The 15,995-nt window shown below is 48.0% G+C and overlaps 1 protein-coding gene and 1 pseudogene across 2 annotated transcripts in view; both read right to left on the minus strand.

Annotated features, from left to right (window-relative positions):
• The window catches only part of MVB12B (multivesicular body subunit 12B), a 180,485-nt gene that overhangs the window by 73,156 nt on the left and 91,334 nt on the right, over positions 1 to 15,995 (minus strand). For both annotated transcript variants that reach the window (XM_025360209.1, XM_025360210.1), the window contains exon 7: positions 11,731 to 11,825. In XM_025360209.1, the coding sequence (XP_025215994.1) occupies positions 11,731 to 11,825 (95 nt within the window). The remainder of the gene's footprint in view (positions 1 to 11,730; positions 11,826 to 15,995) is intronic.
• On the minus strand, positions 6,680 to 6,758 carry LOC112608781 (annotated as a pseudogene).

Genomic DNA, 15,995 nt, shown 5'->3' on the forward strand with positions numbered 1-15,995 from the left:
GCTCAGTAACCTTGGGCTCGGGTTTAGGAGAGGATGGCTTTTAGGAGGCCTAATCTAGAGAACGATGCTTGCAAGCAGGAAAGGCAGGGCAGCACACAGGTGACTACGAGTTCAAACTAGAGCTCTGCCCATGGGCAGGGTGCGGAGACTCACGGAACAGGAGAGCTAGAGTAGGGGAGAAGACAACTCGGGGTTCAGGCCCAATAAGTGAAACGATGGGCTTGGGCTGCCCACCATCACTATAGGCTAAGAGAAGGGCACCACGTACAGACATCCCAGTGCGCAGGGTTCCCCCAGACACAGGTTTACAGCAGCAAGGCCAGTGCAGCCCCCACTATGAAGGCAGAGGTTCTTTGAGGTACCTGGTATATCCCCTTTCCTGGCTGGGAAAGGATCTGAGAAGGGGTTGGGAGGGCAGGGCTGTGGATACCAACAATCACAGCAATACATCAATAGCACTTTCTGTGTCCCAGGCATGGTTCTAAGCCTCACCATAAGTCACCATCACCCCCATTTTACAGGTAAGGAGACAAAGGCACAGAAGGGTTCAGTTCCTTGCCCAAGGTCACTTAACTTTAAGTAAGGAGGCCCTGGGCTCCCCACCTTCACCGTTTTGCCCAACAAGAGTGATGGGAGCCACACCCCCTATTCCTTTTGTCCTTTGGATCCGGCACTGCCATCAGCCAAGTGTCAAAGGCCTCACTCTGATGAGGTCCCAGAGATGATCATCCAGGGGCCCAGGTGAGAGTGTAAACAGTGCTGAGGCCCAGTACACTAAGTGAGTCCTAGCACGATTCACGCCAGGTCTGTGTGCCATTTCCAACCTTCAGTTTGATGAGGGGAGGGAAATGGTCCCACGCAACCTGCACTAAAGAAGTGTCCTCGGTACCGTGGTTTCGAGCTCAGTGTCTGCAGTCAAAGAGACCTGGGTCTGAATCTCAAGCCCTGCCGTGTATCATGGTTGTAACTTTGAGCTGATCACAAGCTCTCAAGACCTCAGTTTCCCCATCTGTAAAATGTTTTCTTGGTAAGGATTTGTTGGGATTAAATAACACAATGCATGGCAAGTGCATATGACACACCTTACGCAGGGTAAGTAAGAGGAAGCCTGGGTATTATTCAGTAAATTCATTTAATTAATTCAATCCATTTTAATAAAGCAAAAACTACTTTAGCTCCCTAAATGTGTTTCAATGAAAGAAGCTGCCTTCATCATTCTCCCCTCTCAGCTGACAGTTTACTATTTTGAGAGAGACAGAGGTAGAGAAAGAAACGGAAGGCTAATTTGGTATAAGCTGCCTCTAGGCAGGAGTGTCTGGTCACCACCCTACTTCCTTCACTCCAGAGTAAACCTCTGAAGCAGTGCTAAGAGCAGGTGCAGGGCTGGGCTCAAGGGGGTTCCCTTTGTCTTCAGCATTTCTCTGGCCAGGTCTACAATTATGCTGTCTCTAAGGAAGGGAATTATCAGGGGCACATGGGGGCATATTTCTGCTGAAAAACCAGACAACGAAGATAAACATACAGGGAGAAAGGTGTCAGAAAGTTGGTTTTTCCGTGTTCGTGTGTTTAAGAACGTTACAGTCAAGGCAGCGTTTGGACAGAATGCCTGTGAAGTCCAGGGCCAGTAAATGCACATTTGCTGGCCACTGTGAGGCCTGGGGCATCTCGGGCTGCGGAACATACAAGGCTCCTTCCCACACAGCTTTAAGTCCCGGGAGGTGGGCACTACCACCTCTACCTTCGACACCAGACAATGCCTGGTGCACAGGAAGCATCCTATAAGAATGAGCCGACTATTGCTGTGTTCAAATGATCGATGTTGTTACTGCAATTGCTGATACGGAGAGACGTGGAATTTAGATCCAGAAAGGCTGGGTGCTCTGCTGGCCTCACTTGGCCAGTAGGTGGGAGAGACAGGCCTGCATCCAGCTGTTTGGGCTCCCGCCCTGCTTCATCCAGCTGCCCTCGGCTGCCTCGACCACAGATTTAAGCCTTTTCCAAGTTAAGAAGGGGATGTGGCCCATTAAACCCATGCCGCCTAAGCTCTGCCATGCTTAAAAACCAAAAAGAGAAGGGAAAGCACAGTGGGAAGGTGGCTGCCTATTTAAGAGCACTGAAGTATCTGTCACCTAGTAATATTTTTATTTTTCATGATGACTTAACTGGAAAAAGTCTTAACTTCTTCCTACCCATGGGGCACAGGAAAAGCAGAAATGAAAGCCTAGAGCAGAAATCAGCCCCCCAGGCACTTTTCCTCCAAAAAACCAAAGGTACCTTGGAAGATTTTATAGAAGTCGCAGCCTCACACTGCCTAGCACTTCTCTCCTTCCTGCCCCCAAGCCATCATTCTGTCACCTTCTTGAGAAAGGGATCGTGGGCTGCTTGCCACGGAAAATAGCCCACTCCTAAGTGGTGATGCGTGACAGAATGTCTCGGCTTCCAGGGGGTACTGAGCTGAGCCATGCCAGAGAGCCTTTTATTGCAAGTTTCTCTGGACTGAGGAAGAAATTTCCTCTGAGCACTCTGAGAAGTAATCTTATATATCAAAATTATACAAGGGAGCACACGGCTAAGAAGATGAAGTCCTTGCTGGACCCAAGCCAGCGTGTCCCATGTGATAATTCTCAACAAATCTTTGGGCTCTTTCTTGGATCACATCCCCACAGGGGAGGTCAATATGGAGAGAAGTGACATTCCTACACTGCCTCCTGGTTTATAAAATGTTCTTACATACCCTAGATCTTCACAACAATCCAGGAAGGAAACGGGCATTACTGCATTGTTTTAAAGGTATGAATACTAGCATTGCCCAAAGTAGCATTGTGCAGGGTCCTTGTACAGCTCTAGGGGATGCTATTCACATATTCTGTGCAGTGTACAACCTTGGCAACTGCTCACAGCAGCACTGTATGATGGCCAGTATGTGTCAGAGTCAAGATTCTGACCCTGTGCTTCCAACCCCAAATGCCCTGTCAGTTCAGCTGGCTTGCCCTCAGGAGCACAGGACAGGGCAGCTCTCAGTGACTGATGAGTGAATGGAGTGAACAATCTTGCTCTTGTCTTTGCCTTTGTTTACTATAACCTCCTCAATTAAAAAAAAAAAAAAGAGAGAGGAGCCTCCACCCTCTCTAAATACGGTCTCTGCCCTCTCAAGGTGCTCACAGGTGAAAACTCTCCAACACAGAGTAGTGTGGGGTAAACCAGGAGACAGCGTCAGTAGCGGGAGGGGAATGAGAAAAGCCTGGTGGAGAAGCAGCTTGGGAACCGCCTTCAGAGCCAGAGCCAGGGACAGAGAGAAGTGAAGGTGGTGAAATCTGAGTTGCTGGAGTGGCAGGCAGGGCAAGCATAGCGCAAGACAAAGGCAAGGAGGACACAGGGAGCGACCCAGGCTGGTGGGACACGAGTGGGGCTGGTTGTCCACAGCCCCGACACCAGGCAGGTGAGGTCTGAGGTCTGAATGAATGCAGTCAGGCTGTGGCGGGGCACAAAGGTGTGATCTGAGGAGCAAGGGGCCCAAGGAGGTCTTTGGAGAGATGAGTCGGCTACCTGAACAACCGGGCTGAGGCTATAGAAAAGCCTGGTCAAGGAAGACAGTCAAGTAAGGGCTGGGCACCAAAGCCTGATACCTGCCAGGCTGCAGCCCAGAAGGCCCAGGCCCAGCCCCATAAGTGAGAATGCAAGCGTGCGAAGAGAGGACCACGCTTAACACTCAGCTCCACAGGACCTGCTGGGGAGCTGATCCTGACCACGGACTTCATCTGGAGTAAGATGACCCAGAGCCCAGCTCAGCGTTCTCAGGGTCTATCTCTCTGTGAAGTCCTAGAGGAGGCACTCGCACTACAGAAAACCTCCAGGAGGCAGGAGTTGCCCAAGTGCCCTGTGTGTCTGCCTGCACACGCTGTTCATTAACTTCAGTGACACAGCCACCATGGTGGATGTAGAAAAGCACATCCAATTAGCCAGGCCTACATGAATATTTGCACTCTTAAATCTTTTGCATTTCGAAAGGGTTAAAGCTTATTATTAGCATATAATTTACAGTCCTTTCTCCCAGGAAACGAATAATGCACAGTAAATGCCACATTCATTTTAATAATACATGTTACAGTCTGTGCCCAACATCTGCACAAAGGTAAAGGAGACAGATTTTTTTGACATGTCCCACTCTGCCATCTAAACACAGGCTTTTTGTTTCTTAAGTGACGGAAGGTTTAATCAAGAAAGCAGGCAATTCATCAATCGAAACAAGGCAGCGTGCGTGCGCCTGACAGCACACACATGGTTGTGTACAGAGCAAACCTGGCCACCTGTCAGCCGCACCTTTTACATCAGGATATATAAATACACCATGTGATCAATTCCCCATCCGTTTCCATTCATTTCTTCTTTTTCTTATTCTATTTTTCTTTATACTTGATTTTGTTGTCAGTCAGGGCAAGAGGAGATGGATAGATAAGGGTTCTTATAGGGGATGATAAAAATGGTTCTTATAGGTGATGATAAAAATGTATCTGCCTTTAAAATGACTTCTTTCCTCCTTGGTTCAAGCACAATTATTATAAATACCTTTTCACTTCATTCGGGAATTTTCCCATATGCTATTATCAGTGGCTGTGCCAAACTGATGTTCCTGTCTCAGATCCTGGCCCACCTTCCCATACGCTCACCCACTACCAATTGAGCCAGTTGTCGGGGTTTATGAAAATCCTCTGTGGCGTGAAGAACCTCAGGGAAGCCGGGGTCGGAAATGCAATGCCACCCCGAGCCACGAGAACATACCCACTGAAAGGCCACAGGGACACCTGTGAAAGCAGAGGCTAACACTACTCAGGGGCTTGCACCAGAAGACAGCGGCCCTTTCCCTCCTTGCTGATTATCAGGAGCACACTCACTCAGCCCACACCCTCACCCGAGCACAGGGAAAAGGAGAACCACAGGCACACCCAGAATGTGGATGCAAATTCTGCAGCATCAAACCATGAACATTACAACATGCCAAACAGTTGTGTCAGCACACCTGACACAGGAGAGAACAGTGCTTCTCAAGTACCCTATTGTTTTGAGTCTTTTACCCTTCATTTTCCCAACCCTGCAGTGCTTTCTGATCATTAAAGTATTAAATTTATTCTCAATTTTCCGGGTGAGTTTTTTTTTTTTTTCCTAATTGAGAGACAGAAATCATGTAATCACTGCAAATGAAAGGAAAATATGTTTGGAATTGTTTGGTATGCTGTAGATGAGTTTTTAAATGATCACATTGTAAGATACACATTTTTTTCATCATAAGATGAAAAGCTGGTGGCAGAAATTTTATCCAATTGGATGAAATATATAAATCATGAATTTCATAATACTGATAATTAAATGTCCATCCTCCAATTTAAATGAGGACTAGATTAAAACTGCATGGAGAAGGCTGATATTCAGAAATCATTAATTATTTTTAATTGCTTTGTGCTTTCCTACTCCAATGTCAGAGCTACATGGCTCACCCACGGTTCTGAGTTACAGATAAAATCCTCCTTCTCTCTGTACAAGGGGCCATGATCCAAACTGACGAGATGATGGACACTGACTTGACCACAACGACATCTTTCCTGGTGTCAAACATCCTGAAAGGGGGGCTGGTATTTTAAAAAGCGAACAGCTGTGGAGGGCAATAAGCTGGCTTTTCCAGTAATCAAAAAGAAAACTGAAAAAAAAAAATGCTGAAGGCAGAGTGGCCAATGCACCCCAGTCTGCCCGGACAGATCCAGGTTAAGGCTTCTGTCCTGGGACAATTGTGTGCCCCCTTCACTTTTATAGTCAGCCTAATGCTGATGGATAAATGAAGATGTCAGTGAGCCAATCTGTCTAGGTCCTAAAGAGGAAAGCAATCCTACCCCACAGCTCACCGCACTGTGTGGCTTTGCGGCGTTTCTGCATGGTGGCTCAACCTGCGTTCATGGGGTGTTTGAGATTTTTTGGTTTTATTATATGCCAGTTTTAATAGGCATTTGCTTAATTTTATTATGTCGTTTTTTTCAAGAGAGAAAAATAAGCTTTCTTTGGTTAAAAACTGTGCACTCGGAGATAGAAATCAGATTATAACAAATACAACAAGAGAATAGTATGGTGTGGTTTCCCATCCTATGGTCCCCTGTATGTTAAGCAAAACCTGCCATAAGACAAAAAACCTTCCTAGGTTAGAAAAGCCACACTGCGCTCTCCTTGGCGGCGCCTCTCCGTACAGGAAGCCTCTGGTGCAGCAGGTTTGGGCAGCGGGTTGGGGAAGATCTGTCTTTCCTGACATTCCCTGAGGTCTCCAGCCCCATAAGGTGCCTGACGCCCACCACAAGAACATTTCTTAAGAAACATCTCACTCAACTTTCAGACATTTTAGGTTCATTTCAAACAAGTAGATGTCTCCCCAATACACGGAGATAGAGATATATATATATATATATGCGCTATTCTTATCAAACTTACAGTTATAATTATTGAAAAGCAATTGCTATGTTGTTTACAGCATTTTATGGAGCCCTCCTTCCCTGCCTCCAGGTTATAAATATTTACATTTCTCTCATTCATGTCCAGCGTCCTCTGAGATGTCTACTAGTTTTAATATGTATCCGCAGGACTAACACTCATATGGCAATAATGTGGGAAAGTGCAGAAATAAAGAAATAAAGAAAACAAAAGCACTCATTTCGGCAGCAGAGGTTTTTTTGCTCATTTTATTCAGCTTTCCAAGGAATGCATATGTGGGAGTCAGTGCTGACCCACGGGACCCTGTTTATGAGGAAGGACAGCTCTTTGGGCTCAAGAGAATAGTTCAATTCTTCCCAAGCAACTAGCTTGCTTCTCTCTTATCCCTAAGGGACAGCCCTCTGCCTCAGAACCTAATCTAGATATCCCCTGCAAACAGCCACGCCCACTTTCTATCCTGTTTCCATTCACTTGTGTTTCCTCACTTCCGTTTCCATTTGGCCATATGTATTTCTGGAGCTACCTTAAATCCTTCTAGAATAGATGAAGGAGAAATGAATGAATGGGCAGACATCTAAACATATAAAAAATTCAAAGAAAAGAAAGGTAGGGTGGCACCATTTGGGACTAAAATAGAAGACTTTTCAGGAAAGATAAGATGTTCTTAAGAAAACTAACAGCCACTAAGAGTCCTGACCAGGAAATCCCAGGGTTGGGACTGGAGTAGAACTTAGAGAAATCCACATGACCCGGAAGAGGTCTCTCCGAAGACGTAAGATCTTAAAGGCATGCTCAAAAAACCAAAAGCACAAAGCTACAGGGGTCACACCAGTGAGACCAGCACCAGGAAAGCTACAGTCAGCAAGGTAAGAAACATCAAAAAAGATTGTTTTTAAATATTTTGTTTAGAGCAAGAAAGAGGATGCATAGCACCCATGGCTTACGAGTGATGACCCTAACCGGGGTTGGCAAATGTTTTCTGTAAAGGGCCAGAGAGTAAATATTTAGGATGTGTGGGCCATCCGGTGTTGGCTGCACACACCTAACTCTGCCATTGGAATGTGAAGCAGCTAAGGACCGTTTGTCAAGGACTGGGCATGGCTGTGTTGCAATAAAACTTTATTTACAAACATTAAAGTTTTTCATATAATTTTCACATGTCCCTAAATATTACTCTTTTTATTTTTGTCCAACTATTTAAAAATATTAAAACCATCCTTGGCTTGCAGGTCATACAAAACAGGCTGTGGATGGGATTGGGCCATAGGCTTTAGTTTGCCAACCCTAATCCAGATGGATAACAGAGTGAGCCAAGCCAAGCGACCATCATTTTATCTTTTTAGGGAAAACCATCTTCAAACCCTACAGAGCGACACAGTGATGGGGAACGTGAAGAGCAAGGAAGGTAGGGAGGTGGCTGGAGCAGCCCACTGCTTGCCTGCCCAGTCCATATCCAGAGGGACAGCAGGATGTAAAGGATGGTGCTGGAATTACAGACAGTGATCTCTGAGGAACTCGAGTGAACAGGTGATTTCAGGGGACTGGATAACAGGGAAAAAAAAATCATATTTTCTAAAAGGGACAATAAGAAAATTATTGATCTGTGGTCTGGAAATGATCTGCAGTAAACTTTGAAAGCATATTATGAGTCAGAGGCGGCTCGTGAGCGCTCAGGAGAAAACGGTGATCCTGCAGGCCAGCAGGGTTTACCAAGAACATGACACGCTCACATCAGGTCTATATTTTTTCTTACTGTAAAAGCAACACATGCTATTATGGAAAATGAGTAACTGCAAAGAGGCCAAAAAAAGAGGAAAGTCCCAAGAAAATCACTATAAACACTTAGGCGTGGACCTTTCCAGATCTTTAGATGTATTTTTTGTTAATTTAAAAAAATTAATTAATTTTTTTAAGAGACAAGATCCATGTTCCCCAGGCAGGAGTGCACAGCTATTTCCAAAGGCCATCATAATAGCGCATTACAGCCTCAAACTCCTGGCCTCAAGGGATTTTCCCTTCTAAGTCTCCCGAGTAGCTGGGACTACAGGCATGGACCACCACTCCCAGCTTAGATGTAATTTTTAAAATGAGATCACACTACACATTCTGACTTGTTACCTGTTTTTCTTTCCACTTAACAATATTCATATATATCTTTTAATCTAAGTCATCACTTCTGGATGGCTGAAAAGTTAAGGCTACCGTATGGTTGTTTTGTAATTTAAGCATTCGTCTTTGTTTGGGGCATTTAAGATCTATCCACCTCTCGCCCCTGTCTTGAAGTATTATTTTTGAGAAGTGGCAGTGCTTATCCTTGTGGATAAATCTTTTTGCACATCTGTATTTTCTAGGAGATACTGCTAGGACAAGTGCGAGGATGGATGCTAGCTTCGTGGCCGTTTGGATTAGGGTACAAGAGAGCAGAGCGCAGGCCACAAGTATCTCAGGATTTCAGGACTGAGTTAGAAAGAGCTCCTCATCCCACTTCTGTGGTCAAGAAAGAGATATGACTGGACTGTGTAGAACACCTGGCAGATTTTGGCCGGCAGAATGCGCAGTATCTCAAATCGCTGGGTGGATGTGAAAGAACAGGAAGACAGAGCCCATCTTAACGAGGAAGCATCTCACAGGGATGGGTGGGCTGGTAGGAGGTGGTGGTCCCAGACACCGCAGGCATTCAAGCAGCAAATCAGGCATTCAAGCAGCAAATCAGGATGGCTACCTGGCCCAGGGGTCTGGGAGGGTACTCCTGTGCAAGGCAGACAGGGGGCTAAATGCTTTCCTTCATCTCTTCCTTCCTTCCATGACCACATCATGAGCACTGCTGTGTGCCAGGGATGGGTCTACATATCGTCTCCACTGGTGTCTCTTGCAACTATGCGCCATGTCTCACCCTTAGCAGGCATGGTGGGAGCAACTGTCTTAGTGAAAGATACAGGAAAAGGGATCTACTAGCAGGTGGACCACTGAGCGAACATTTAAAAGTTAATATACTTTAACAACCATACATACACGTTAAGTGTGGGCTGTTTTTCAAATTTCTAATTACACTGTTTTGAAATCTACTTCTCTTAGGAAGGGACGGAACACTAAGGGAGCAGTAATCGAATGTCTTCAGGAGGGACACAGGGCACGCCAAGAGTCTGCACCAAAGGCTCAGCTCCTGAAGTCTGCAGTGAACCTGTGCCAGGGCCAGTTCAGAGGCAGAACGGTTTGATGATTCATTTCATTATCAGCAGAACTCCAGCTATCAAGGCATCGGTACTGGGCAAGGGCTAGGGTCTGGGGCACACTTTGCCTTAACTGTTTTTGGAAGAAACCAGAGGAAACCCTAACTTCACAATACCAAACTGAGATAGGCCACTCGGTGCCAAATACCGTTCATATAGGGGTGAGGGGGGTGGTCTCTGCTCCCTCCTAGCCAGAACGACTCGCAGGCAGGCTGCCAGTGGGTGGGCGGGCAGGCTTCCCAGTTGCACCATAGTTGCCCAGTGCTGAGCTTGCAGGCCTTATGGAGCCAGCAGGTCCTGCAGGGTATTTCTGGCAGCAACACAACGAAGCGGTCCTAGACCCTGGCAGAGCAATTTGGTGCTTGCAGCCGCTGAGGAGGCCTGAAACTGCCTGCTGCCGGGGGCTGTAGCCTCAACTACCTCTGTTTGGAAGATAAAATCCAATTGACTGCCACTTACATAAATGTAACAGGAAGTTTCTGAATGGCTTCCCCTGTGTCTTGAGGCTGTTACCTTGGTATTGCTAAACTAACAGCTGAAATGAACCCAGACAACACCTCATCAAAGCTGCGGGGCGAGGAAGCAGCGGTCCAGAGGCAGACAGCAGTGTTCCTGCCAAACCATAGGAGATTTCACTCCGTGGCTCTTTCCTGCAGAAACGCCAACAGCTGGGAAAGCCATCAGAGAACACAGGTAAAGTGGGTGTAGCCGAACGCTGTGGCTGGAAAAAGATTTGCGAGCTGCAGAAAAAAAGTCATCCGTTTTGATGGAGCTTCCCTTGTGTGCATTCTGAATGGGGGCGCCCTGCTGGATTCCACAGGCCTGTTCTGCACCTCTATGCCACTAAGCATCTGGGGAAATATTCAGCTTTTCTACAAAATAGGTCATCTTTCCACACTTGTTATGCTCCTTGTCGACTCTGCTGAAATAGCCACAGCACAAAAGAAATTCTCCCTGGAGATGCTGTTCTTAGACAAACACGTTCGCTCTCCCCTTGGAGAGCCTGGTTCCTGGAGTGGAGCCAGGGACGGGGGCTTAAGAACATCCCTGTTCCTCCCCTTCCCAGCAGGAATGTCACCCAGAAATGGAACAACTGGCTTTTGCTTATACTTCCAAACCTATTAGGGAGTGATCATAACGAGAAAAACTAATACTGACAAGAATTATGCCATTGTTCTATTTCATCTATTTAGTAACCTGTAGTTGCAATTTTTAGAAAAAAGATTACCTTTTAAATAACCGATTCATTATGGTACATGAATGAATGCCATGTTCCTGTGTTCAAAATGTCACTCACCATTAAGGGTGTGTGCTGGTAAGTGGCACCGATTTGCCACTTTCCCCTTACATACAAACACCCCTGACTGGTGGCCCAGGATAATCGGAGGCGAGTTTGTGGGTTTCCTTGGCTCTTAGCAAGTCACCTGTGCTGCCAAGCACCTAATGAATCTCAATTCTGTAATAAGGCTTGTAAGTTTTCCCCTCCCTGGGTGAAGGTGAAAAGGAAAACTAGGACTGATGAAGTTCCCGCCAAGGTAACACTATCAATTTCAAGGCCGAGTTCAGAAACCACAGACTCATGCTCCAGGGGTGTGAGGGGAGACCGCCAGTGTACCCGCTGGCCACAAACCTGGCTGTGAGAAATGAGAGGTGAGGACAGACTTGGATATGGGAGGGTGAGCCGACCAGGGCTCAGCTCGGCGCTGCTCTCGAGGCCTCGTGGGAAGCCTGCCGGGGTCTGGCAGGTGAACAATGTGGCGAGTATTCTCTGGAAACCTCCCTTCAAGTCTGTGAAATCCACACATTGTTTTTCATCATTAGTTTCAAAACATGCTGAGTATTTGGCCCTTCTCTAAGTTCCGAGGCGACACAAAGGAAAGGGAAGGCCTGGTCCCTGCAGGGAACAGGTCTCTTGCAGGGAAGAAAAAAGAGGTAAGGCAGACAGATCCCATGAGAAGGCAGAGAACGTGTGGAAGGAGGTGGTGCCCGGGACGCAGACTCCGTAGCTGGCCTGCACAGTGGCTCCACGTACCTGATATGGCATACAAATTGGAGTGCTGGTACTCGTAGTCCGTCCGGGTGCTGTTCCTGCCTCGGAAGGTGGCAGGAAGTGTTAGAGAGATGTGCCTGAGGAACAGAAGGAGGAGAGAAAGGAGGTTACAGGAGCATTCCGCAAGACTCAGGAAGCACTGACACCATCAACAGCTGAAATGCAGCACAGAGCAGCGGGCAGAGATGGTGGCTCTGGCCAGCGCCTCCTTCTCAATCAAGCGTGACTCCTCCACTGGGCTCAAGTCCTCTCAAGGAATTTGAAAGTTTCTAGACATCACAGTCACCTTTTTTTCCCCATACTAGAAAGGACATCCAAGAGGAAGAAAGTATGTCCCAAGCCTTACAGCAGGCCCAAGACACTCTGTGGGGTGGCGGTTTGATCCAGATCTCTGCCCACTGGGCAAAATGCACCAGTGGGACCGTAACACCCAGGCGCTGAACACCAGCCTTGGTTTATTCCAGGAGCCATGCAAATGCTTCCATTCCTACACCGCAGGGCTGCTGAGGATCACTGCACATGAAGCCCTTTGTAAATAAAGGTGTTGGGAATTACTACTGCCATATGAGTTCAGGAGACTAATGACCTCTGAAAATCAGAATGGCACATCGCTCAACTGCTGTGTCTGTGTGTTCCCCCTCAGGCAGCGCACACAGTAGGTGCTCAGGAAAGCACCTTCCAGACAGACACAGCACGGTCTTTGATGGCTCAGGCGTGAGCCATTAAAGCTTACAAAGAACACACAGCCTAAGTGAGCATTTAGTCAAAAGTAAACAATCCATTTGGCATGGTCACCAGCTGCCTGTAGTGAATGCTGAAAAGAAAAATTAAACGAATAGGAAAATATTTAAAACCCAACAGGTCCGGGGGAAAAAACAAGAACAAAACCTCTTGGTGGGATGACTGGAGGCTGTGCTGCAATAGCTCAGAGCCTAACCTGTGGCCACACCCGACACTTCCGAAAAGGAAGAGACTGGTGGAGGGAACGCTTATCACATAAAGTAAGCCGTCAATCACTGGGTGCCTTTTTCACACAGCACGTGTGTGACCTTCTAGAATGACTGCTGTGCATAGACACTCCTGGGAGGGCCAGGCGCGGTGGCTCACGCCTGTAATCCCAGCACTCCGGGAGGCCGAGGCGGGTAGATCACCTGAGGTTGGGAGGGGTTTGACACCAGCCTGGCCAACAGGGTGAAACCTTGTCTCTACTAATCCCAGCTACTCTGGAAGCTGAGGTAGGAGAATCGCTTGAACCTGTGAGGCAGAGGTTGCAGTGAGCTGAGATCATGCCATTGCACTCGAGCCTGGGCAACAGAGCAAAACTCTGTCTCAAAAAAAAAAGACTCCTGGGAGGAAAGGCTCTCCAGGGAGGGGATCTTCCCACAGGTCCAGGATTGAGCTGGAAGCGGAACGACCCTTCCAGGGGCAAGGTGACCACCAAGGGCTGTGAAGGCACTGGGTCTGCCAGTCGCACAGTGAGAGCTCATGGCGGACACTCAGCCATGGCCCAGCCAGGCTGAACCAAGCACCAACTGTATGCTCGGCGCTTCGGGGAACCAGCAGACACATGCACAGTAAACGTGTCCACTGGGTGCACTGGCTTGCATGGAGGGAACCTGAATATTCTTTGTTACTGCTGCTAACCAAGGGTACAGAGGTGAGCTCCCTCAGCTCAGGCTGCAGGGAATAAGGGTGCAGAAACAAATCACAGTGCAACGTGACATGTGCTCGGGGAACAAGAAAAACTGAGTGCTGGTAAACATGAAAAGAAGGAACAATATATTCTGCTAAAGGGAATGGGGCTTCAGGACCCCTCAGGGTGTTACGGGAGTGAAAGGCACCCACCGGGGAGTCCGAGAGAGCCAGCACTTCCCCATAGGGTTAGGGCACACGTCGGAAGCGGAGCTAGAAATGCAGCCAGGGCCAGATGGAAAGGGCGCCAAACACCATTGCAAGAGGCTTGGGTTCAAACTCCTAGGATGGAGGTTCCTAAACTCCCGTCATGGCATTAATGAAGGCGTCAGTCACCTGGGAACTTGCTACGACACAGACTCACAGGCCCTGACCCTGAGGAGTCCGATCCCGTGGGCCTGGCTGGGTGCAGCCCAGAAATCTACTTTGAACAAGCTCCAGCGGTGAATCTGAAGGCTGGCCAGGCCTGGGAACCCTGCGAGGGCGAGGAGCAGCTGTAGAAGGGTTTTCAGCAGTTCATCAATGTCTCTGACCACAGCACTTAGTCAATGAAGCTGAGCAAACAGAAGAGTGAATTATCGACTGTGGTTGTGGTTGAGCAGAACTGAAATGATGACAGGTGACCCTGCTGAGAGCATCACCAGGTGCCAGCCCTGGGAATGCAGGTGTCACACATCCTCCTATGGCTCCTCACAACGCCCCTCGAGGCAGGTATGGGAGCAGCTACACATAATGCGCGGCCCAGGGTGTGTTGAAAACATGGGGCCCTTATTCAAATGCTATCAAGAATTTCAAGACGGCAACAGCAGAGCATTAAATCCATGGTGGGGCCCTTCTGAGCACAGGGCCTTGTGTGTGTGACCAAAAGGATCTAGGGTTAGGTGCTGTAACTGCACTCACTGTACCAGTGAGGGAATTTCCAGGAGCCAGGAAAGTATTTTGCTTCATTTTGCCAGACTAAGATTTCTAAGCCTCCAAAGCCCTAAAAAGATGCACGCAACCTAACAAGGATGCAGAGCGATCTGTGCAGTCTAGTAAATACCCCAGGGGCTAGAAGCATTCAGGGAGGCTCACAGAGGAGGCAGGAGCATTAGCAGAACTTTGGGAGCCAGGTGGACATGGATGATGGCAAAGAGGACAGCCAGGAGGCAGAGGAGAAAATGGGGCCGGCTGAGCTGTTGGGTGGTCAAATATGTATCAACACAGATCTATGGGGGACTCAGTGGTGGCAGGACAGGCAGGGGGACACGAAAATATCCATAAAGTTACCTGAACACTTGCTTATGAGTGTGATAATTTCCTATGGAAAGTGGGAAGACTCAAGTGCTATGAAGGGCAGGGTAGGAGGAGGCTCCCTGGAAGGTTTCCCGGAGGAAGGGACATTGAGGTGGGAACTGAAGATAGGCAGAAATCAGAGAGATGCGGCAGGGAGGAGGGGTGTGCACCTGAGGCTCTGTGGGGAGTCTGACTTCCTCCAGACTTAGGAGGAAGCCAGGGTTGCCAGGCCTAGAAGGCCAGGAGGAAGGTGGGGCCAGGCCACGTGGAGCCCCGCATGGGTTCTGCCTTTCTCGGGAAGGATTTTTAAGCAGAAATGTGCCAAGATCCAATTTACAATTTCAAAACCCTGCCCGTCTGTGGGAGAGTGAGGAAATAAAACTAAGATGCCAGTGTGGATGGGAATGGTAGCAGCAAATGATCACGAGCCTACAATTATTCACCACCTACTTTGTGCAGAGACTTCATTCCTGTCAACATGACTTGCCACAGACCCGCTAAATGGACAGTTTTGGGGAAATTTAGGACTTAAAAGATATATATGAGCAATAACAACAACAAAAAAGTATATGAACAACAGAGAAATCAAGGGGCCCGGCTCTCAAGCTGCCCCATGCAATACTGATGTCTGGGACCAAACTTGATTGTCCCTCCAGGGCCTCAGATTTTCCGTGGCTCGCCCTGCAACTCACCCCCTGCCCCAAGTTCTCTTCCTTCGCTGGAAATGATTCTTTCTGCCCACCACTCCCGCCCCAACTCCCACTTCACCTCCAACCTTTGCGAGGTTGCTGTTTGCAAGGTTCCTGGCTTAGCTGTCTTCTCCCTCCACACACTTCCACATCCCCGGGACACCAGCCCCGCTTCCAGATTGTGCCTCTTGCCACTACTTACTTCCCCTCTCCTCCAGGAAGAGTGGAAGCCTTGTTAATCTCTGAACAGGCCTTGTTTTTCACATGCCTAGGACTGATTCTTTATCCATGCCACTCCCTCTTCCTAGGAATCTCCATTCTTCCTTACCTACTCTCCAAACTCCTATTCATACTTCAAGATCCCACCCAACCATCCCCTCTTTGGTAAAACCTTTCCTGGGCTTGCCCCAGACTGACTTGGATGCCCGAGTGTCTTCTCTCACCCCACTCCAGGTGTCACAAGACACTTTGGTCATCTGATACAAAATTGTCCCCAATGTGATTGTGACCTCCTCAGGAGCAGGGCCAAATATCATCAATTTTGTACTTCATTTTCTGGGACACTTTTTTGTCACAGGGTAGACAATTACT

The sequence above is a fragment of the Theropithecus gelada genome, chromosome 15 (genome assembly GCF_003255815.1).
Source record: "Theropithecus gelada isolate Dixy chromosome 15, Tgel_1.0, whole genome shotgun sequence".
Classification (NCBI taxonomy): Eukaryota; Metazoa; Chordata; class Mammalia; order Primates; family Cercopithecidae; genus Theropithecus; species Theropithecus gelada.